General features: G+C 37.1%; 3 protein-coding genes across 3 annotated transcripts in view; 2 read left to right on the top strand and 1 right to left on the bottom strand.

Annotated features, from left to right (window-relative positions):
• Window positions 1-3,148, bottom strand: part of LOC107661814 (cation channel sperm-associated protein 1-like) — a 6,721-nt gene extending 3,573 nt beyond the window's left edge. Inside the window, exons 1-5 of the mRNA XM_016451580.1 lie at window positions 3,085-3,148; window positions 2,367-2,511; window positions 1,623-1,736; window positions 1,191-1,329; window positions 821-1,056 (exon numbers count right to left, since the gene is read on the bottom strand). Of these exons, the coding sequence (XP_016307066.1) occupies window positions 821-1,056; window positions 1,191-1,329; window positions 1,623-1,736; window positions 2,367-2,511 (634 nt within the window). The 5' untranslated portion in view covers window positions 3,085-3,148. The remainder of the gene's footprint in view (window positions 1-820; window positions 1,057-1,190; window positions 1,330-1,622; window positions 1,737-2,366; window positions 2,512-3,084) is intronic.
• Window positions 3,149-6,822: 3,674 nt separating this feature from the next.
• Window positions 6,823-17,939, top strand: LOC107661773 (phospholipid scramblase 1-like). Its single transcript, XM_016451541.1, has 7 exons — window positions 6,823-6,835; window positions 7,687-7,742; window positions 8,335-8,389; window positions 8,476-8,684; window positions 8,761-8,922; window positions 17,576-17,737; window positions 17,856-17,939. The coding sequence occupies exons 1-7, from the start codon at window positions 6,823-6,825 to the stop codon at window positions 17,937-17,939; spliced, it is 741 nt and encodes a 246-aa protein (XP_016307027.1).
• A 2,430-nt stretch (window positions 17,940-20,369) lies between these two features.
• Window positions 20,370-23,235, top strand: part of LOC107661794 (NADH dehydrogenase [ubiquinone] 1 alpha subcomplex subunit 2-like) — a 4,409-nt gene continuing 1,543 nt past the window's right edge. The window contains exon 1 of the mRNA XM_016451561.1: window positions 20,370-20,572. Within this exon, the coding sequence (XP_016307047.1) occupies window positions 20,466-20,572 (107 nt within the window). The 5' untranslated portion in view covers window positions 20,370-20,465. The remainder of the gene's footprint in view (window positions 20,573-23,235) is intronic.

Below are 23,235 nucleotides of genomic sequence, written 5' to 3'. Positions count from 1 at the left end.
ATAAACACATTTCATTACACCAAATACACAAAATAATGTTCTTTTTAGCAACATCATATGACCCCTTTAACATGTTGTTAGCATGTTTTATCATGTTGCTAACATGTTTTTAACTGGATTAACATGTTGCTAGTGTGTTTCTAACATGATTATCATGTTGCTAATATGTTAGCATGTTCTAACGTTATTGACATGCTGCTTACATGTTTCTAGCATGATTACCATGTTTTAAAATGTTTCTAGCATGATTACCATGTTTTTAACATGTTTAACATGTTGTTAACATGTTTTAGCACGTAGATAGCATGATAGCATGTTGTTAATGTTTTTAACATGTTTTAACATGCTGACATGTTGCTGCTAGCATGTTTCTAGTGTGTTGTTAACATGTTTCTAGCATGATTAGCACATTTCTAGCATGAATTAGTATGTTGCTAGCATGACTTAACATTTTGTCCTAGGATAGTCATTAACCTTTGCTAGTGGTAGACAGCTTAAACTCTTACTGTACAAAAGCTTTGATCACCGCAATAAAAGTCTATGGGACTTTTCATAGATTTTGTTCAACCGTTTAACGAAAATCATAAGTCCAATCAGTTAGAAAAGATATAGCAACCCGAGTCAGACCAGTCGGAAGATCTGACCTGAGTTTGGTGGTTGTAGCTTCAAAACTCTAGGAGGAGACACAGTCCAAATTTAGTCTTAGAATAAAAAGAGGAGAAAGAAGAAGCAGAAGAAGCAGCTTAAATAGTAGATCAGTAGGTTGGCTTTCTCTCTATATGCAAAAATATAATCCTGTGAACATGTTTCTGTAGCATACCATTGTCTCGACTGGTGTAATAGACGCTAATCCAATCATCAAGTGTCAACAGCTGGAGGAGTGTAGACATGGTATTGAGCATGGAACCAAATCGCTTTGGGTCGGACTTGCTTAAGTTTTGTCGGAAAAGAATGGAAAACATGACAAAGACGCAAAACATGAGCACGAAGATGATTCCATTCATCTTCAAAGACTTTCCTATTACTTTCATGATGACCTTGGGACCACTGAAAAACCTAAGATGAAGACACAGTTCTTAGATTATTTTTACCTTTGGGACAAAAAGAACGCAAAACAGCTCCACGCTATTCCACCTTAGGTAGTTCAAACTTCAGCTTGTGCATTTGGTGTTAAAGACCGAAACACTCACCGCAGTGTGCGTAAGATCCTGAACGCTCGACATACTTTGAACATTTTAAGGAGGTGGAAAAAAGTGGTGAAACGCTCACTATCATACTGTTTGCTGTCCAGAAAAAGGTCTACCAACCCTACCAAAGTGACTGAGAAATCTGGAGAAATAAACAATAAAACATCATGTTATGTTAGTTCCTATACACTGCAAAAAAATCATTTGCATCATCATTTATTTTACTGGAAAAGAGGATAAAACACTATTTAAATAAAACAAAACTGCTGCATCAAATATTAAGACTTGTTCTCAAAAAGGCATCATGAATTATGTATTTTCCTACCCCAGTGATAAATAGTTTTCACTTGCATTAAGCATAAAATAAATTCACAAGAATTATGCTTTAAATAAGAATAAGAAATGACACAGAAAACAACAGATTTGCCAGCTCACCCAGAATATTCCACAGGCTTTTGAAGTATTTTAAGCCAAAACTTATGAGCTTTAACACACACTCCATTGTATAAAAAGCCAAGAAGACTGCCTCCAGTGCTTCATAAACCCAAGCTAAGAAAGAAACAGGAAATACCATATGTTAGTACTGATGAGAACAACTCAACATTTGTGAAAATATTGTACGCAGGTGCTGTTACTTCTAGTGGAAAGTTGATGAACGCAGTGGAGATATTAAACATGCACACAGTCATTTTTATGTTGTGTTTAGGTTGTCGCCTAAAGGCATGAATGCTGCATAAAAAAGGTAACTGCGACTTTTTATCTCAAAATTAAAGGGGTCATATGATGCTGCTAAAAAGAACAGTATTTTGTGTATTTGGTGTAATGAAATGTGTTTATGCGGTTTAAGGTTCAAAAAACACATTATTGCACCAAGAGCTTGTAACACTCCAAAGAGAAAGGAAAAATTGAAATCGCATCATATGACCCCTTTAAGACCTTTTTTTTTCTCGCAATACTGAGTTTTTTCTCAACATTCTGAGAAAAAAAACTTGCAAATAAGTTATCTTTTTTTGTGTGACTTAAACAAGCTTCCATACATTGAAGAAATGCAATTCATTCAAAAATAAAAACCATTATTTCACTGATTTAAATCAACGTAATTGTACATGCTTTTAAACACAAAACAGTTTGAATGATTGCAACTGTGCGTGTTTTCTAGTCTGCTGCAGTGATCTTTACCTGGTGCCAGTCCTTGAAATGTCATTGCCACTTGTATTGCAGTGTTCATCAGGAGCACAAGCAGCATGATGTGCTCATAGAGCTTAGTGAAGCGTCGGAGGTCCTGCTGCAGATGGAGAGCCCTGTCCAGCGACGCTTTCCACATCTTCTCAAAGAGACACACAACTTACATTATGGGTTCAACCACGGCTGCGTTTCCCAAAAGCATCGTAAGCCCAAGTTGATCGTAGCTCCATTGGTTTACGATGTACTTAAACTTATATACGATGCTTTTGGGAAACGCAGCCCACATTCAAAGATTGCTTTTCAAGTCCATTAAGCACATTTCCCCGCAATTGTACTGCTGTGTGTGATATTATATAACCTGCTAACGTTATATTTCTGACATAATGGCGATTTGGGCTCAGCTGCAACATATTAGTAATTATTTGAAACCAAATACCTATATTTATTTAGAACAATAACCTGGTTAAGTATTTCAGTAAGGACATTTTGTACATATTTTCTATACAAATTTTATGTATAATATAATTAATCGTTCGTCCATGTTCTTAACAGTGTTTGTTTAACAGTCTGCGCGAGGCAGCGGCGGGACAATGCCTCGTTTAAATATTATTAGCGATGTAAGTTAGTTTTATCGCGTCGTGTCGTTTGTTTCATTTCTGTTGCTGTTACTTGCGGTTTGAAGAAATAAAAATGCCAGTAAAATGTACGATACCTTAATAAATAATTGTCTAGCAGATCTCAGAGAACCATTCGCGTCGTTGTATCTTCCGGCAGAGTTCAACGGTAGTTAGCGGTCATTTCGGTTACCATAGTTACCAATCAAATTTTAAACATATCGAAAATATTAAAGATAAAAATAAAATAAAAAGTTACTAAACAGTATACATAAACGAGCGTGTTATACGATTAAAAAACTTTTATTTCTCCACGTTTTATAAATCCAGTCACTGATTTACAGTTGTTTGCTATGAAGTAGCCTACAAACAGCAAACAACTGAAAATCAGTGACTGGATTTATTAAATTGGTGTTATATTTTGCAAAGTACACAGAAATGCAAAGGTGAAAAAAAATATTGTTTTGCTTTCTAAGTGATCAAATTAGGAATATTTAGACTAGACTAAAGAAACGCAAGTGGGTATTTATTTCTACACTGTAAAAAATGACCGTGAATTTAACGGTAAAAGACTGTAAAAATGCTACAGTAAAAACCTGTTAAATGGTTAACGGTAAATTCCCCTACTATATACGGTGAAAAACTGTATTCGGTGAAAAACTGTATTCGACATTACATGTATTGGACATTAATTTTACGGTAGTATACCGTATTTGGAAGTGAAAAAGACCGTATAATTTACAGTGAATAACCGTAAATTGACATTCCCAGAATTCCCTGCGTTACATTTCAAATTTTATGTTTTTTTGTTGAAATAACTTTCTTTTTAGTTTTTTTTCTTATCAGTTTTGTATATTAACGTTGTGTGTTACACCTAATGTTGTTAAATGAATGTTTATTGCATTATTTCAGTTTCATGTGTGTTACCATGATGGTGTTTAGTGTTTGTGTGAATGACACTGTGCACCTTCTATATATGTTATTATTTAAAAGCTGCTTGTGATGGGCTTTGGTTCATCGTTTGACTTTCTAATCACCACCTGCATTTGGTGGTTATCAGTGTATTACAAAGGTACAAAACAGATTTTAGTACTTCAATAGGTTGGTATATAATAACATTTTATCAGTTAATGAAATTACGGTATTTAACTGTAAATGTAAGTTAAAACCGTAAAAACTAAAATGTTGCTACCGTTTTTTGTACGGTAAAATTCCGGCAACCACAGCTGCCGGTTTTTTACCGTAAATTTTACGGAATTTTTTTTACAGTGTACCTCAAAAAAATTGAGTTTTGATCTCTAAGCAAATAAATGATGTAGCCTAAATGCTTTCACACATGACTGTAATCAGTATGTGGCATTAAAAAGAAAAATTTACAGCCATGTGTTTTTCTTTTTGCAGTGTTGATTATGAGCACAAACGTGTTTTTTTTCTTCTCCTGCATTTCTTTAGTGGAAATATACTCTCACTATAGAAATCAAAACTCTATGTGTAAAAGAAATGCATTTTTCACCTTTGCATTTCTGTTTGTATAACACCACTTAAATGGTGTGCAAATACAAATCTCTATATGTAGCCCTTATGTGAGAAAACAAGACAACACACAAGTAACAAAATGAGAAAGACAAAGAATGCATTCCATTCTGAAACTATATTAAAGGTTTGTTTCTCCTGGATCAGGACGGGATGATATGAAAAAGATGAAAATGTGGCAATAAATGCAAACATTTAGAGAAATAAGAAATCAGTGTTTGCTTTACTTTTTATTTTTGTCACCGTTTTTAGAACCTTGATATCATTTTTTCAAAAAATCTAGACACAAAACTCAAAACCTATACCTTCCACGACCATGTGGAGAAAAATTCTTCAATCAGGTTAGAGAAAGGGGAGTATGGGGGTAAATACATGATGCTAAACTGTGTGGATGGGCCTGAAATCATGCTTGCACTATTTGAGCAACTGCACATTATCAGACTGTCACACCACCATCAGCTCTACAAATCCAATTTAGCTCATCAGTGAAGGCTACAAGGAGAGCTGCATTATATGGCCTGACACAAGGTCTGCGTCCTGTAAAATAAAGACTAGGCAAAATAGGGGCGGCCGAGGCAAAATTCTGACTGATCTACAAGACAAATCTACAAGACAGAGTTCAGTCCTTTGTTTAGTTTTGTACAGAAAGCCAGCTGAGGTGCTGACACACTAGTTGACAATTCACTGTCCTTTTTTTTCAATGATTCCACTATGTCTGTAGTATTCTCTTTACTACTCCTGTTACAGGAATGGAATATCATAATGAAACGGGTCACATTTTGTACTACAATATTTAATTGCACGAACAACTACACAGTGAAACCTTTGCTTCCAACAGTACTGCATGATAAATGAGTTATTTGACCAATGCAAGTGCAAGGTTTCTTTAAAGATATGAATGCGCAATGCATTGTTTTGAAAAATGACATCAAGACTTAGTGTCAAAGTGATTGAAAAACATAAAAATGTTGATTCAGAACTGGCTAGTCAAGGTACAGATTTGGCGCCTTGTTTTGATATTAAGCCATTGTACGTTCGGCTGTGTGTTGCGTTTTCATATGCATTTTAGCATTTTCAAATTAGGCTTCTCTTGGATAGTGACAGACAGCATGTGTTGATTTATAATCTCAGCAGATTTCAATTACATCTTTAAGAAAAACGGCAGATGGCCTATAAGTAAGAATAATATCCAGTCATTTTTTACCACATTATGATGCCATTTTACTGAAAGTCCAGGGAATATTAATGTGGTGGCCGGAGGGGCGCAGTGAAATCCTAGGGTGGCACACTGAAAAAGGGGTAACTTGAAACTTGTTCAGCACTTGGAACGCTCTGACCCATAAAAATAAAAGGCAGTCACATATGCTGTTGTACACGTTGACACTCAAACACAGGTGAAGATTTGAAGTGTTAAGGACATTTGTTAAGTGAAAAGTGACAATTAGAGAGGCTGATGTGAGACACACACTCACTTATGAAAATGAGCGCCTACAAAAAACTGTGAATTTCCTTATAACCTGAGGTCCAAACTGCAAAAAAAAAAAGAAAGTCGAGAAATATCATAAAGCTAATATCCAGAGTTGCAAACAAGTACATCAAAGGAAAAATGCCTGCAAATATTTATGGCATATTTACTTACATGAAGTTACCAGAATTAACTTGAAAAACAGGCCAGTAACTCGGAAAGTGGGTCAAACCCCTGTTCAACCACAAACATGCAGAAAAAGAAAAAAAAAAGCTGCTTATAGCAGCACTATGTAACTTTAGGCGCTCTAGCGGTTAATAAACAGAACTGCACACATCCCGCGGAAGAACATTCCAACCGGAGCTACTTCTCTAAGTTTATGTCTACGGCGATTCACGCAGGTATGTGTTACTCCGCAGCGGTGACCAGCCTACAATAGTCCAAATATAAGTACTTATTATAAGTGTACCGTAGTGATTCGGAATAAGACAAAAACGCGGTTTGAAAGATTAATTCATGATGTACTCGCTCATTATATACATTTAGCAAATTTTGAACAAAGAAAAAGTTACATAGTGCTGCTTTAAGATTGTTTGTCATGAGAGAAACATTTACTGTACTTTTTAGTGCAATTACCTAACAGACGATTTGCATCTCACTGGTATGTATCCAGTATATCTCTCAAAATATGTTAACTTAAAGTCATATGATGAATGAAAAGTCATTATATATGAATGTGTAAATTCTTTACCATTTATTTATTCACAAGGCAATGAAAGAGAAGAAAAATTAACACTAAATTTATTTACTTATTCACTCTTCGCAGATAAAATCAAGTATGGAATTGTCAGGTGAGTTTGTTTGGATGTTCATCTATCTTAAGCCCGTTTTGTTTATTTGACTACAACAGGCACTGATGCAGACTCTATAGCCAAAACAAGATATGACCCCTTGTGAAAAAGACAGCATACTTTTAAAAAGAGTACTTATTACAGAAATAACATACTTGTAAAGAATAAATGCAAACTTAAAGTAATGTTGTTGGACATTTAATTGCATGCAATTTACAATTTACAATGTAATTTACAATGTAGTATAGCTTACATTTAAATGCAGTAGTTGTAGTAGAGTTTTTGAACCACTTATAGCATTTAAGTACATTTGTATATGTAATTTCATAATTGCTTTAAGGGTTAAAGTGTACTGCTGATTGTACTGACAAGCAATTACGGTCAACTAAAATGTTATTGCAGTTAAAACTTGCATATATTTTTTTGTGACAACACTTTTGTAATGATGTATTCACAACTTTAAATACAAATCTACTCTAATCAGTGGACTCTTTATGTACCCCTCAGAGGCCTTTTATTTCATTAATGTTATATTATTATCTGTAAGGAAGCCGCAATTGTAGCTTGCCCAAACCCGTGCTGCCCATTCCATATGGAGCCCTTGACCTGGGTCAGATAAGACTGGATATATTTATAATTAATTAAAGCAATAAGCCCCAAGAAGCCGTGGTGTATAGTAAATTCAGCATTTATCTGGATAATTGTGCAAATATTAAAGCACTGATCAAACAAGTTAGCACTCCTCTTTATATGAAGGATGCTGGGATGTTTTGTCACATTCTTCTCAGCAAAGATTTTTCACTACTTCAGCGAAAACACTGTTTTGTGATAAACTTGACCTCTTTCAACAGAAACAGTACCAGGATCCGCTGATCTGTGGATCATTTATGTACCAGTTAAAGGGATAGTGAAAGAAACTGAACATTATTTACAACATTATAGCCTACTTGTAATCCAGAGCATCAGGCGAATGGTTCAGAGTAATGTACTGTTCGCAAACAAATTATTTTGAACCGGTTCTTTTTAGTGAACTAGATGAACCAGTTCACACCAAATCAGACTGAACCATGCATGAAACAGTTTGAGCAGCACAGATCCAAACTGTACTGTATTTGCATTTGTACTGTACTTTTTGTTTCTGTACCTAGTATTTTTTAAAAATTACAAATGCAAATGAAAATACAGGTATTGGTGTCACTATAAATGATTAGGCTACCAAAAATGAAAGTATCGCTATTGGACTCGTTCTGTAAAAAGTGGTATTGGTGCATCCCTACTAAAAGAACATAGATATATATATACAAATACAGTTTTAAACAGGAATTATTTGATAAATTAGTGCACTGCGTCCCTAAAGTTTTTTAATGTGCTCTTACATTTTTCAAATTATGAACACATGTGCTCTTTGGGGGGAAAAAAAGTAAGCATCAAGCCCTGTCATATATATGTTACTCTGACAAATGCAGTTATTTCCTGTTATTTTTATGCTATGATTTTAGATTGATCAATTGTTTGTCTACAAAGAACCTCATCCGGACGAATGTTTTGACGAAGGTTCGTTCATCAGCATTTCATGAATGAAATATACGGTGAAACCAAAAAAGCAACACTCTAATTTCCTTCCTTTTAATTTCTTACAGTTTGCTGTGAAATAAAGGCTGACAACAGATATAAGGTGAAGGATGACGTCGGGAACGTTCTTTTTAGTATTCTTGAGGACATTGATTATTGTAGCAGGCATCTCTATCCAGGTCGTTCCTTCATAATGAATGTTATTAATGAATATAATAAAGAGGTCATCAGACTGGTGCACCTGTTTGTTTGCAGCAGCAGCTGCAGAAGACATGAGGTATGAACATTATCCTTCTCTCGTTTAGACCTTGAGTGTATTGTACTGTATATTTTATGTTCTATGTATATTTTAGCTGGAGGTTCAGTCTCCACCAGGCTTTGTCATCGGACATGTTCGACAAAACTGGCCTGTTTGCCTGCCTAAATTCACAGTACAGAATAAACAAGGTGAACCGGAAGTTAAGATTGTGGGACCGTTTGTACCTCTTACCTGCTGCATGGATCAGAACTTTGAGGTGATACACATGTACAAGTTACAATTTTCCATTTGATTTGTATTATTTTTAAATTGACCAAAGTTATGTTCTACTATTTAACCTGTAGCATAACCTTCACATAAACCTTTTAGCATTTTTAGATTATGATTTTAACTCTGCTAGCCTGCTTATCAAGCCATTTTCCTTGTTTCCTGACCCACATTGGTTGTAGGTGATTTCAGGTTGTGTTACATTTCTGGGGAAATTTGATGCATACAATAAAGGAAAACACCTGACCCACACACACAAACATGTGTCTTTGGCTTTAAATGTCAGAGCTAACATGGTCTTATTTGCTTTTTTAAAGAATAAAGCTTAAGCTGTAAATCTTAAATCCATATAGGCCCGTTTATATCTATATATACAGTGCTGCTTGAAAGTTTGTGAACCCTTTCGAATTTTCTATATTTCTACATAAATATGACCCAAAACATATTTAGATTTTCACACAAGTCCTGAAAGTAGACAAAGAGAACCCAATCAAACAAATGAGACAAAAAAAATTCTTTGTCATTTATTTGAGAAAAATTATCCAGTGTTGCATATCTGTGTGCTGCAAAAGTATGTGAATCAAGAGAATTAGAAGTTAATTTGAAGGCAAAATTAGAGTCCATCAGTCCATCACTATCACTTCTATGGACTTCCGGTTGTGGGTACGCTACGCTGTGCGCGCCTGGTTGCTGCTCCATGCTGGGCTGTTTGTTTTGTTTGTGATGATTTGTGTTTGCGTTTGTCATTGTACTTTTTTTTGTTTTTGGACTACTGTTCGAGCTACTGTTGGATCTGCCGTGAATTCCTCTGGCTTCTTGGATACTACTCTGAGATCTGTTTTTTACTTCCTTGCTTCAACCTGATGTGTTTTGTTGCCGCCGGGAACATTTTGGTTGTCGGTTTACTGCGAGCCCTCAACCTCTTCGATCCTCCATTTATTGGTCTGGCTGTGAGGTGAGCTAATGTAACGGAGGCCAGCGAGTAGGTGCTGTGCAGGTAAACCTCACTCCCCTGATCTCATTCTTTAGCCTCCTTGTTAGTGCGTCCGCCTGCCATGCCGGAGACCCGGGTTCAAGACCCACTTGGAGCGAGAACGAGGTGTGGCGGTGAGGACCCGGGAGAGAGGGGTTACACTAACACTCTTCTTATCAGTCAGTCTACTGGCTTACTGTCTGGTCGGGTAGCCTTCCTCTCGGTGAGCTTTTGTAGATGCTGTGATGACTGTGGTTCTGGCTAACGTGGTTTTGCTGATGGCTGGCTTTCCTATGGCTATTGCCAACACGTCAAAAGCTTTAGCGCTCATTATTATTTTTCTGGTCACTATTGGATTTAACCCCAACATGGAAATTGGGTACATGCCCTGCGAGCTAAAGGCTCTAAACGGGCACCTGCGTCTCGACTCCACGACGTACAAACACTGCCGTTCACTTGGTATCATTCGACGCCCCCATTATTTACATTGCTCATCTAGACGGATTGTCAGTATTCATCAGCCGTCGTCTACTGTGATTCCGTGCGTCTGGTCTAGCAACAGGGCTCTGAATAGCTGAAACGTCCTCAAAGGAACTGTCGAACTCCGCGGTCACTTGTCAACATAAATAGGATCGACTCCAAGGATAACGTTACCTCCACTAGCAGCATATCGGAGAAACACTGTGCTCTTCTTAATTGTCGCTCCATCTCTGACAAAGACTCCTATTGACGAACAAATTATTGACAATAACGAGGATATGTTATTTCTTACAGAGACTTGGCAGTCACCAAATGACTTTTTGCATCTAAATCTGCTTACACCGACCGGATATCAATATATGTCTAAACGGCGTTCAACTAGCAAAGGGGGTGGTCTTGCAGTTATTTATCGTGACTCCATAGCACTTACCAAACTGAATTTTCATAATACTACGACATTTGAGTTTATTGTTATGAAGGTTGGCTTAAAATGCCCCCTCATAATTATCCTGATTTATAGACCACCCAAGCAGCAAATTGAATTCTTCTCAGAACTCAGTGAATTACTAACGTTAGCCTGTGCTGTTTCGTCCCAGGTTATCATACTTGGTGACTTTAACATCCATGTGTCTGCTCTAATACTACTCAACTAATGACTGTACTGGACTGCTTCGATCTTATTCAGAATGTTAACTTTCCAACTCACACTCATGGTCATACGCTTGATCTGGTCTGTACATCTGGTTTGAATAATATCTCAGTCAGTGGTCTGGCTATTCCTATCTCTGACCACAAGCTTATTAATTTTGACTTTACTTTAATCTGTCCAGCCAAATGCACTGATAACATAACCATTTCATATCGTCGTGTAAATGCTGTTGATATCAGTACATTCTCTGCTACCTGTCCATCTTAGATGAGTATGCTCCAATTAGGACCAGGTCTGTTCCCATGTCTCACTCCTCTCCTTGGTTTAATGCAGAGCTTCGCACTATGAAAGCAAAATGCAGACAACATGAACATCTTTTCAGGAAAACGGGTTTAACTGTCCATTATCTTGTTTATTCTGACTATAGTAAGTACTATAAAACTGCCTTGAACGCAGCCCGCTCTTCTTATATCTCCAGAATCATTAACAAAGCTAATGACTTGAGTAAAACAGAAATTTTAATAATTGGTCCCCCATCTCTAATAAAAAATCAAACTAATGTTTCTAGCTTTGATCTTGACACTATTTCTATATTTCCATCGGCTACTGTTAGAAATTTAGGTATCATTCTAGACCCATCACTGACCTTGGATGACTAAATCAGCAAACTCTCCAAAGTTGCTTTTTTCCAGCAAATTGCGCAACTTTGTCCTTTCCTCAGTAGAAAAGATGCGGAATCATTAGTGCATGCGTTTATTACCGCTCGCCTCGACTATTGTAATGCTCTTTTTTCTGGCTTACCAGCTCACTCCATCTCTCATCTGCAGTACATTCAAAATTCTGCTGCCAGTCTATTAACTTACAAAAAAAAATCTGCTCGCATCACCCCTATTCTATTTAATCTTCACTTGTTGCCTGCATCAATTTGTGTGCAATACAAAATTCTTCTGCTCACTTTGTCATTTATTTGAGAAAAATTATCCAGTGTTGCATATCTGTGTGCTGCAAAAGTATGTGAATCAAGAGAATTAGAAGTTAATTTGAAGGCAAAATTAGAGTCCATCAGTCCATCACTATCACTTCTATGGACTTCCGGTTGTGGGTACGCTACGCTGTGCGCGCCTGGTTGCTGCTCCATGCTGGGCTGTTTGTTTTGTTTGTGATGATTTGTGTTTGCGTTTGTCATTGTACTTTTTTTTGTTTTTGGACTACTGTTCGAGCTACTGTTGGATCTGCCGTGAATTCCTCTGGCTTCTTGGATACTACTCTGAGATCTGTTTTTTACTTCCTTGCTTCAACCTGATGTGTTTTGTTGCCGCCGGGAACATTTTGGTTGTCGGTTTACTGCGAGCCCTCAACCTCTTCGATCCTCCATTTATTGGTCTGGCTGTGAGGTGAGCTAATGTAACGGAGGCCAGCGAGTAGGTGCTGTGCAGGTAAACCTCACTCCCCTGATCTCATTCTTTAGCCTCCTTGTTAGTGCGTCCGCCTGCCATGCCGGAGACCCGGGTTCAAGACCCACTTGGAGCGAGAACGAGGTGTGGCGGTGAGGACCCGGGAGAGAGGGGTTACACTAACACTCTTCTTATCAGTCAGTCTACTGGCTTACTGTCTGGTCGGGTAGCCTTCCTCTCGGTGAGCTTTTGTAGATGCTGTGATGACTGTGGTTCTGGCTAACGTGGTTTTGCTGATGGCTGGCTTTCCTATGGCTATTGCCAACACGTCAAAAGCTTTAGCGCTCATTATTATTTTTCTGGTCACTATTGGATTTAACCCCAACATGGAAATTGGGTACATGCCCTGCGAGCTAAAGGCTCTAAACGGGCACCTGCGTCTCGACTCCACGACGTACAAACACTGCCGTTCACTTGGTATCATTCGACGCCCCCATTATTTACATTGCTCATCTAGACGGATTGTCAGTATTCATCAGCCGTCGTCTACTGTGATTCCGTGCGTCTGGTCTAGCAACAGGGCTCTGAATAGCTGAAACGTCCTCAAAGGAACTGTCGAACTCCGCGGTCACTTGTCAACATAAATAGGATCGACTCCAAGGATAACGTTACCTCCACTAGCAGCATATCGGAGAAACACTGTGCTCTTCTTAATTGTCGCTCCATCTCTGACAAAGACTCCTATTGACGAACAAATTATTGACAATAACGAGGATATGTTATTTCTTACAGAGACTTGGCAGTCACCAAATGACTTTTTGCATCTAAATCTGCTTACACCGACCGGATATCAATATATGTCTAAACGGCGTTCAACTAGCAAAGGGGGTGGTCTTGCAGTTATTTATCGTGACTCCATAGCACTTACCAAACTGAATTTTCATAATACTACGACATTTGAGTTTATTGTTATGAAGGTTGGCTTAAAATGCCCCCTCATAATTATCCTGATTTATAGACCACCCAAGCAGCAAATTGAATTCTTCTCAGAACTCAGTGAATTACTAACGTTAGCCTGTGCTGTTTCGTCCCAGGTTATCATACTTGGTGACTTTAACATCCATGTGTCTGCTCTAATACTACTCAACTAATGACTGTACTGGACTGCTTCGATCTTATTCAGAATGTTAACTTTCCAACTCACACTCATGGTCATACGCTTGATCTGGTCTGTACATCTGGTTTGAATAATATCTCAGTCAGTGGTCTGGCTATTCCTATCTCTGACCACAAGCTTATTAATTTTGACTTTACTTTAATCTGTCCAGCCAAATGCACTGATAACATAACCATTTCATATCGTCGTGTAAATGCTGTTGATATCAGTACATTCTCTGCTACCTGTCCATCTTAGATGAGTATGCTCCAATTAGGACCAGGTCTGTTCCCATGTCTCACTCCTCTCCTTGGTTTAATGCAGAGCTTCGCACTATGAAAGCAAAATGCAGACAACATGAACATCTTTTCAGGAAAACGGGTTTAACTGTCCATTATCTTGTTTATTCTGACTATAGTAAGTACTATAAAACTGCCTTGAACGCAGCCCGCTCTTCTTATATCTCCAGAATCATTAACAAAGCTAATGATAGGCCTAAAGCACTATTTAGCATGGTAAACAAACTAATCCAGGCACCAAATCATAGTATCAGCCAACATGAATCTGATGATTTGTGTTGTACTTTTTTGCACCACTTTCAGGGAAAGTTGGATGTTTTATGTGGGACCTTTGGTGAGGAACCGACTATTTCTAATTGTGAGCAAACTCAGTCTACCCAATCATTGACTACCTTTACCTTGACAAATCAATCTCTAATTACTGATTTAATACAGAAATCAAATTCCTCTTCAAGCCGGCAAGACCCTGCAGCTACTTTCCTCCTGAAACACTGTACCTCTGTTATTTTTGCCCCAATCTCACACCTCATCAACATGTCTTTTATTTATTCCACTGTTCCGATCTCACTCAAGACTGTTGCCGTTACCCCTATTCTCAAAAAACCAAATCTGGATCCTGAAAGTTAATCTAACTACTGTCCAATTTTTAACCTGCCATTTGTATCAAAAATTATGGAAAAGTCCGTTGTCTCTCAGCTGCAGTCATTTCTAGCCCACAACAATCTCTTTGATATTTTTCAGTCTGGTTTTCGCTCACAGCACAGTATGGAAACTGCTCTGGTAAAGGTCGTCAATGATCTCTTACTTTCTGGTGATTCGGGCAGCTCAGCTCAGCTTTCAATACTGTTTGTCATAAGATATTACTCTCTCACCTTGCAGAGTTTGGCATCTCAGGTTCTGCATTATCCTGGTTCTTCTCATATCTCACAGATAGGCAATACTACAGCTCACTGCACAATTCCAAATCTCCCACTGTCTCGCTCAAACAGGGTGTTCCCCAGGGTTAAATTCTCGGACCATTATTATTCATCCTCTACATTCAGCCTCTTGGCCAAATAATTCGTTGGCATGATTTTAACTACCACTGTTATGTTGATGACATCCAGATATATACTGCTTGTCAGCCAGATTCTACCCATTTGATGGCCTCCTTATCTTCATGTGTCAGTGAGTTAAAAGACTGTCTACACTCTAATTTTCTTAGTTTGAACTTGAGTAAAACAGAAATTTTAATAATTGGTCCCCCATCTCTAATAAAAAATCAAACTAATGTTTCTAGCTTTGATCTTGACACTATTTCTATATTTCCATCGGCTACTGTTAGAAATTTAGGTATCATTCTAGACCCATCACTGACCTTGGATGACTAAATCAGCAAACTCTCCAAAGTTGCTTTTTTCCAGCAAATTGCGCAACTTTGTCCTTTCCTCAGTAGAAAAGATGCGGAATCATTAGTGCATGCGTTTATTACCGCTCGCCTCGACTATTGTAATGCTCTTTTTTCTGGCTTACCAGCTCACTCCATCTCTCATCTGCAGTACATTCAAAATTCTGCTGCCAGTCTATTAACTTACAAAAAAAAATCTGCTCGCATCACCCCTATTCTATTTAATCTTCACTTGTTGCCTGCATCAATTTGTGTGCAATACAAAATTCTTCTGCTCACCTTTAAGGCACTCAAATGTCTTGCTCCCTCCTATCTTTCCGACCTACTCTCATCTTATATTCATTCTCGCTCACTCCAGTCTTCTAGTTCAGAACTTCTTTGCGTGCTTAGGTTCCGCCTATCTTCAATGGGCAGCAGGTCCTTTTCTGTCACGGCACCCAAACTTTGGAATTCTGGCACTCAGAACAGTCACCTCTTTCAGTGAGTTTAAATCAAAACTTAAAACATATTTGTTTAATCAACACTATCACTAAATAGCATTGTGTATTTGTCCCATTTGTTTTCTTTTTCAATGTCTTTATTACATAATCTGTGTTACATGCAACTGCATTATTTGTTAATGAATTGGGCAAATGTCCAATGCCCACTTAAATTGTTTCTGAGTATTTCAAATGAGTATTTGTTGTGTTGGTGTACCTTGTAAATCATCCTTGAGCCTGGGAAAGGCGCTATATAAATTAAACATTTTATTGTTATTATCAGTTCAGAGGTGTTTTCAGTCAGTGGAAGGACTATCAGGTGTCATTGCCTGCCCTGTTTTATCGTGTTTGTGGAAGGCCTTTGTTACACTGCAGGTCTTGATGCCCAATTTTAATTTGTTGCCTATATCTGATTGTTTTGACCGTCCATTTACACCATCTTTCAATTGTGACCCATATCCGATTCATGTGTTTACACTTGCCATACCTCCTCCATGTTTCCTATGTTGTTGTCATTTGGAGAAGAACCAAATTGTCACAGTTTTAATGACATACAGAACGCAATGCCTCAGAAAATCCAATCTGCCTGTTTACGCATTGGCACATATTTGATTTATATCTGATTTAATTCCACATATAAATGAGGCCTGAAACCGATCTCGAAATATCTGAATGCATGCGTTTTTCTTTTCCTGTTTACACAGTCAAAGAACACATCCGATCTCTGTCACATATGAGCAAAAAATCAGAATTGGGTCACATTTAACTGACAGGCCAAGTGTATCATTGCTCGAACAAAGCAGATCTCTGAGGACCTCAGAAAAAGAGTTGCTGTTGCTCATCAGGCTGAAAAAGCTTACAAAATCATCTCTAAAGAGTTTGGACTCCACAAATCCACAGTCAGATAGATTGTGTACAAATGGAGGAAATTCAAGACCACTGTTACCCTCCCCAGGAGTGGTAAAGGCTAACTAAAGGCCTTTCTCACATTGGCTATAATGTTAATGTTCATGAGTCCACCATCAGCAGAACACTGAACAACATGGTGTGCATGGCAGAGTTGCAGGGAGAAAGCCACTGCTCTCCAAAAAAGTTTGCTAAAGATCATGTGGACAAACCAGAAGACTTTTGGGGAAATGTTTTGTGGACAGATGAGACCAAAATAGAACGTTCTGGTTTAAATGAGAAGCGTTGTGTTTGGAGAAAAGAACACACTGCATTCCAGCATAAGAACCTTGTCCCATCTGTGTAACATGGTGGTGACAGTATCATGGTTTGGGCCAGGATGACTTGCCATCATTGATGAAACAATGAATTCTGAATGATACCAGCAAATCCTAAAGGAAAATGTCAGGACAGCTTTCCAAGAACTGAATCTGAAGAGAAAGTGGGTCATGCAGCAAGACAACGACTCCAAGTATACAAGTCGTTTTTACCAAAGAATGGTTAAAGAAGAACAAAGTTAATGTTTTGGAACGGTCAAGTCAAAGTCCAGACCTTAATCCAATTGAAATGTTGTGGAAGGACCTGAAGCAAGCCCCCAGCATCATAGAGTTGAAGCGGTTCTGTACTGAGGAATGGGCTCAATTTCCTACAAGTCATTGCTCAGGACTGATCAGAAGTTACAAGAAACGTTTACCTGCAGTTATTGCTGAAAAAGCAGCTACTGAAAGCAAAGATTCACATACTTGAGCAACGCACAACGCACAAAATATGTTTTGGGTCATATTTATGCAGATATATTGTGAAACGTAGCTAGTAACCTGCATGAATGCTTAATGGGTTGATGTGTTTTGTAATTGCCTGTCTTATACTGTGACCACAGCTGGTTTCTTTGAACGGGGAAGAGACAGAAAGACCATTTGGCACGATCGTCAAACCTTTCTCATGCAGTGTACTAAATACAGGAGCAGATTTTGTGCTGAGGTTTCCAAGCAACCTGGATGTCAAATTGAAAGCTACACTATTGGGGGCCTGCATACTTATTGTAAATATTGTTAAAAATGCTTTTTTAAAAACTTGTTTTTTAGTTTTGTCATTTAAGACTTTTTATGTTTATTTTTAAATTATAATTTATTATTAATTATAACTCGATCTATTTTCAGGACTTTGTGTATTATGATAAGCCAAAACAACCGGTACTAGAAATAATAGGATGTTTTAATCCTCTATCTTGGATCTCTGTTTAGTCGAGATGCAGGAAGAAGATAACAAGGTAAATTCATAATAGTCACATTCTTTATTAAGAAACAAAAAAAATAGGAGATTACAAGAGAAATACAACAGAAACATAAACCACACTAAAGCGCCATTCACACAGAATGTGTCTTTGTCTCTATAAACGCGAGACACGGTGTTCAGGAATGTTTTTTTTTAAAGCATAGCACAGAATGCTTTCTCCATCATGTTTTTTCGCAAAATTCAACATATTAACATAAAATAATAACTGCAAATTTGTGTTTCGCTGCCTGGAGACCCATACACAGTCAATCACTGTGAGCATACTTAGCCAGCTTGTTAACATCATCCATAACAACAAGGTTGAATAATAATGCTTATTATTCAGTACATATAGAGAATATTTGGCTCATTGTTTACAGTTTAATGGAAGTTACTCTCACAAATCCCGAAAAGCATCACGGGGCATAGGAAAAAGGTGGATGCATACAGTACAAGGCGCAAACACAGACAACTAAATAATACAAGGGTGACACTTCTTAGAAACCAAGAATGTTTTCTGGTATTTTTATTTGCACAAAATGGATATATGTGGGCTATATTTAAGGGCTTTAAAATTGTGTGGAAATTTATCAAGGTGCCAATTTTTGTCTTTGTGTGCAGGTAACACATCATTTTCCATTATGGATACTGTAGCCGTATACTTCAGAAAAAAGACCAAAGGAAGACAAATATCTACAGACTGCTTGCCAGATTATCCTCCAATAAAGGCTGAAGAGAAATAACGATAGTTACTGTGGCAAAAATATTGCATCTTTAGTAATGCAAAAAAATACAAAATAATCACATTGCAAATGCTGTAAAAATTCTTTTTAAAATCTTTTTCTGAGGCAATAACTCTCCTCTGTTTATTTTATTTTAGTAAACTCCTTAAATTTGAAAGTGACAAATGGCACATTATCACTAGTTATTTCAGTTGGTGGGCCTCTCTTATAGAAAGGTGCCATTGAGGTTGCATGTGTTCTCGGGAAGTGAAGCAAACACAGCAGTGTAACCACAAACACCAACAGCTTCTTAGTAAGTGCTGGTGATGAGAAAAACTACCCCAACTGGCACTCTTGAGTTGCTCGTCATGGAAAATCCATACAGAATGCTTCTATTTAAAAAGATATTCTCTGCTGCCTTGATGGGTAAAATTAATTGCACAGACATGTATATTTTCTGCTTTTTTAATGCACAGTCAAATTTTTTCAGGCCGTTCACCAAAATGAAGATGTTCTTTTGTCAATTTCATTGCGCAATAAACATCTGGAAATTCTGCATTTCATATCAGACGTTTTGTGCATAACACTTCCAATGTCTAATGAACCCACAAACATGTTGATAAATCTGTTTGTTGCCTGAATTGTTCCACTGCCAGTGAAGAGTATCACTGGTCTCATATTTCATGCAAAGGAGTTTGCAGATTCATTGCCTTTTTATGTCAATTCCAATTAATGCAACAATGACGAGTGAATGAATTAAAATGTCCATGCCAGACAAACATCCTTCAATGTGCTTCAAGTGCTGTCATCATCTAAGTGAATGTATATATGGCGATACTTTTGGCATTTTTACAAAAGCAGTTGTTTTCCTATTTGTGCACATGTACTAGATGGATATCTTTGGCCATTTCGATGATTTTTTTTCTGGTTTGGGTTTAAAATGTGAGACATCTTTGTTCTTTTCAGGTGTACAGTTGCTTTTGCTTGACTGTTTAGTCTGAAGTGTGTCTTGTGTGTAGCTACAAGAATGCAAGACATAATCAAGAAATTTAAAACTTATGAGTCTTTAACATGAGCAATTTTTTTTTTTTTACTTTGTAGTGTTGTTTTTGCAACAACAAAAAAAATCCCTTCTGTGCGTACCGTCAGATGAAGTCCCACAGTCTGAATTAAGACTAAATGTAAACAAACAGCTGCTGTGACCCAGAATCCTTTGAATAATAGACCCCGGACCCCGGACCTCACCATCATTAAGCTTTTGACAACTTTTTCAGTCTCTATTAAAAGAACACTATCCCTGAAAGTTTAAGTTAGGATAGTTTGCAAGAGCGTGATTAAACACAACAAGGCTGTGAAAGCGACTAGAAGTAATGCGAGTTACATAATCAGATCAGGCCTTCTTTTTTAAGTAACTAGTAAAGTAGTTAACATGTTTCCCATGTTTTGACTGACAGCTCTCCTGTCCTCATGTTGAGAGGAATCAGTGCAGAGGGTTGTGTGCGCTGTGTGAACATGATGATACTGTAGTTCTAGACTAGATGTGAACATGTATTTACTAACTCCAAAGAGAAAGGAACAATTGAAATCGCATCATATGACCCCTTTAAAAGAATATCAAATTCATAAGGGCGTGTTGCTGATGCATTTTCTGAAAGAAACAGGAACGTATACCGTCCAGTCAGTAGGTGGCGGTAATGCAGATGAAACCGGTTTTGCCAGCGGCCGCTAAACAGCAACAGAAGAAGAGCACTTCCGTTCGTGAAGGTGACAGTTATGGCGGCGGCAGCGGTGGTTCGCGGAATCGGCTCAAATCTGTCAAAAAATCTGCGTGAGGTCCGCCTGCATTTATGCCAGATATCAGCTGCCAGTCAGGGAACCAGGTGCAGTACTGGCGCTTTTTACTGTTGGATAGGAGGAGAGTAACTGTCCTCTATAGAGGTTGTGTGTATCACGCGCAGTAATGTTTATGTGCGTTATAAAACCTGTCTATGACAAACCGACTAGCTTTTAGTTCTCCATCGTTGCTGCTCGCAGGTTAATTCAGAGTACAGGGTTCGTACTGATTTAACTTCAAGAGGCTGTGGGGAGGCTGTTTATTATTAACGATAATAGTGCATTTAAATCATTATTATTGGCCACACTTTGTCCTGCCTATTGAAAGATGAACTCTTCCAGTCATCAAATAAACAACACGTGCAGAACAAAATGAGATGTTCACAATGTTCAGTGAATAATCAGATGTGCATTGCTAAAACATCTCGGAAGTCAACTATAGGATAAACTGCAAAAACATGTTAAAAACTTCTAACCGCTATATAAATAATTAATGATTAATAAATAAATGATTTTTTTTTTTTTAGTTGTTGTTTTTAATTGTTTTTAAAAGACGTCTCTTATGCTTTCCAAGACTGCATTTATTTGGTCAAACATACAGTAAAACCATTAATGTTGTGAAATGTTATTACAATTTAAAATGAGTTTATTTGAATATATTTTTTTAAAACGTAATTTATTACTGTGATGCAAAGCTGAATATTCAGCATCATTACTCCAGTCTTCAGTCAGTGTCGCATGATCCTTCAGAAATCACTATAATATGCTGATTTGACAGTTTTACTTTAATTATATATTCATTTTTTTATTTTCGTGGAAACTGTGATACATTTTTTAGCATTTTGTGATGAATAGAAAGATTAATGAACAGCATTTATTTCATATAGAAATGTTTTGTAGCATTTTAAATGTCTTTACTCTCTCTTTTAATCCGTTTAATGCGTTGCTGAAAAAAGTATTAATTTCTTTTATTTTAAACAATGGCTTATAAATTGTAATGTGTCACTGTTTCCACAAAAATATTAAGTAGGAAAAACTGTTTTCAACATGGATAATAATAAATGTTTTTGAGCACCAAATCAGCATATTAGAAATTATTAAAATTGATAAATGGATTGTGTGGCCGCCTGACGACCATTGTAATTAAAAATTTTTAGTTCAAAGTGGAACTAGTTCCCAGTCTTAAGGTCTTTGCACACTAGGGCTGCACGATTATGACAAATATCTTAATTGTTGATTATTCCCTTGAAATTGTAATTGCGATTATTAATTATGATTATCACAATTTACACTGAATGATGCAACTGCATGCTGTATTTTTATATGAAAATAAACAAGCTGAAAACACTCTAACTGAAAAACCTTTAGTGCTTTTCTATAGTATTACGCCTCAAATGTCAAAAATACATCGGATTGGTTTCTTCTTGAAATTATAATAAAAGTAAAAATATGAATGGTATTATAATGTTATATTTAACATGAGCAATTTTTTTTTTTTTACTTTGTAGTGTTGTTTTTGCAACAACAAAAAAAATCCCTTCTGTGCGTACCGTCAGATGAAGTCCCACAGTCTGAATTAAGACTAAATGTAAACAAACAGCTGCTGTGACCCAGAATCCTTTGAATAATAGACCCCGGACCCCGGACCTCACCATCATTAAGCTTTTGACAACTTTTTCAGTCTCTATTAAAAGAACACTATCCCTGAAAGTTTAAGTTAGGATAGTTTGCAAGAGCGTGATTAAACACAACAAGGCTGTGAAAGCGACTAGAAGTAATGCGAGTTACATAATCAGATCAGGCCTTCTTTTTTAAGTAACTAGTAAAGTAGTTAACATGTTTCCCATGTTTTGACTGACAGCTCTCCTGTCCTCATGTTGAGAGGAATCAGTGCAGAGGGTTGTGTGCGCTGTGTGAACATGATGATACTGTAGTTCTAGACTAGATGTGAACATGTATTTACTAATCTCACCTGCACAAAAACACATTCAGTATTCCTCAAAATGAATAAAAACAATATTATATTATACAAACCTGCAATAATTAAATATGTTAAATAAGACAAATACCATTTATGTATTTAATCCCATTTTATAAACAAGTATCTTTGCTACAGACCTTCGATGATCCAATTCAACCATATTATAAGCAAAAATAAGTAACACATTTGTGTTTCATTTTTGTTATTGCTGAATAGTGTTGAACTTTCTTCTCCTGAGTCATATCATGCATTTTGTTTGAGCTGCGTCCTCTATTGTACAGACGTGAATTTACATTTCCTTCAGCCTGAGGCGTATTCATTTCACTTTTGTTGTGAAAGGGCTTTTACATTTGTAAAATAACTTTTTTAGCTATATTAAAAACAAACAAGCAAGCCCTGCCCAGGTTTTGAAATGTAATGCATTACTTTCTATAAAAAATAACTAAGTAACACAATTAGTTACTTTTTAGGGGTAACGCAATATTGGAATGCATTAGCCTACTTTTAAAAGTAACTTTCCCCAACACTGGCTACTAGTGATTAGATGAGCTTGTTTAGTGTCGTGTTTAATGTCCTCGAACAACCTAAGTCCCATTTAGCCACTTGTTAGTAACTGCCTTTTTCAAGACAAATTAAAGATTTTTACAAAGCTCATCGGTCTGAAAAAGCGAGGTGTGCTGTGATTGGCCAGCTATCCAGTGCGTTGTGATTGGCCGAATACCTCAAGCA

The sequence above is a fragment of the Sinocyclocheilus anshuiensis genome, unplaced genomic scaffold, assembly GCF_001515605.1.
Source record: "Sinocyclocheilus anshuiensis isolate Anshui unplaced genomic scaffold, SAMN03320099.WGS_v1.1 scaffold207, whole genome shotgun sequence".
Taxonomy (NCBI): domain Eukaryota; kingdom Metazoa; phylum Chordata; class Actinopteri; order Cypriniformes; family Cyprinidae; genus Sinocyclocheilus; species Sinocyclocheilus anshuiensis.
Note: the sequence above shows the minus strand (reverse complement) of the source record. Positions and strands in the feature narration are given on the sequence as shown.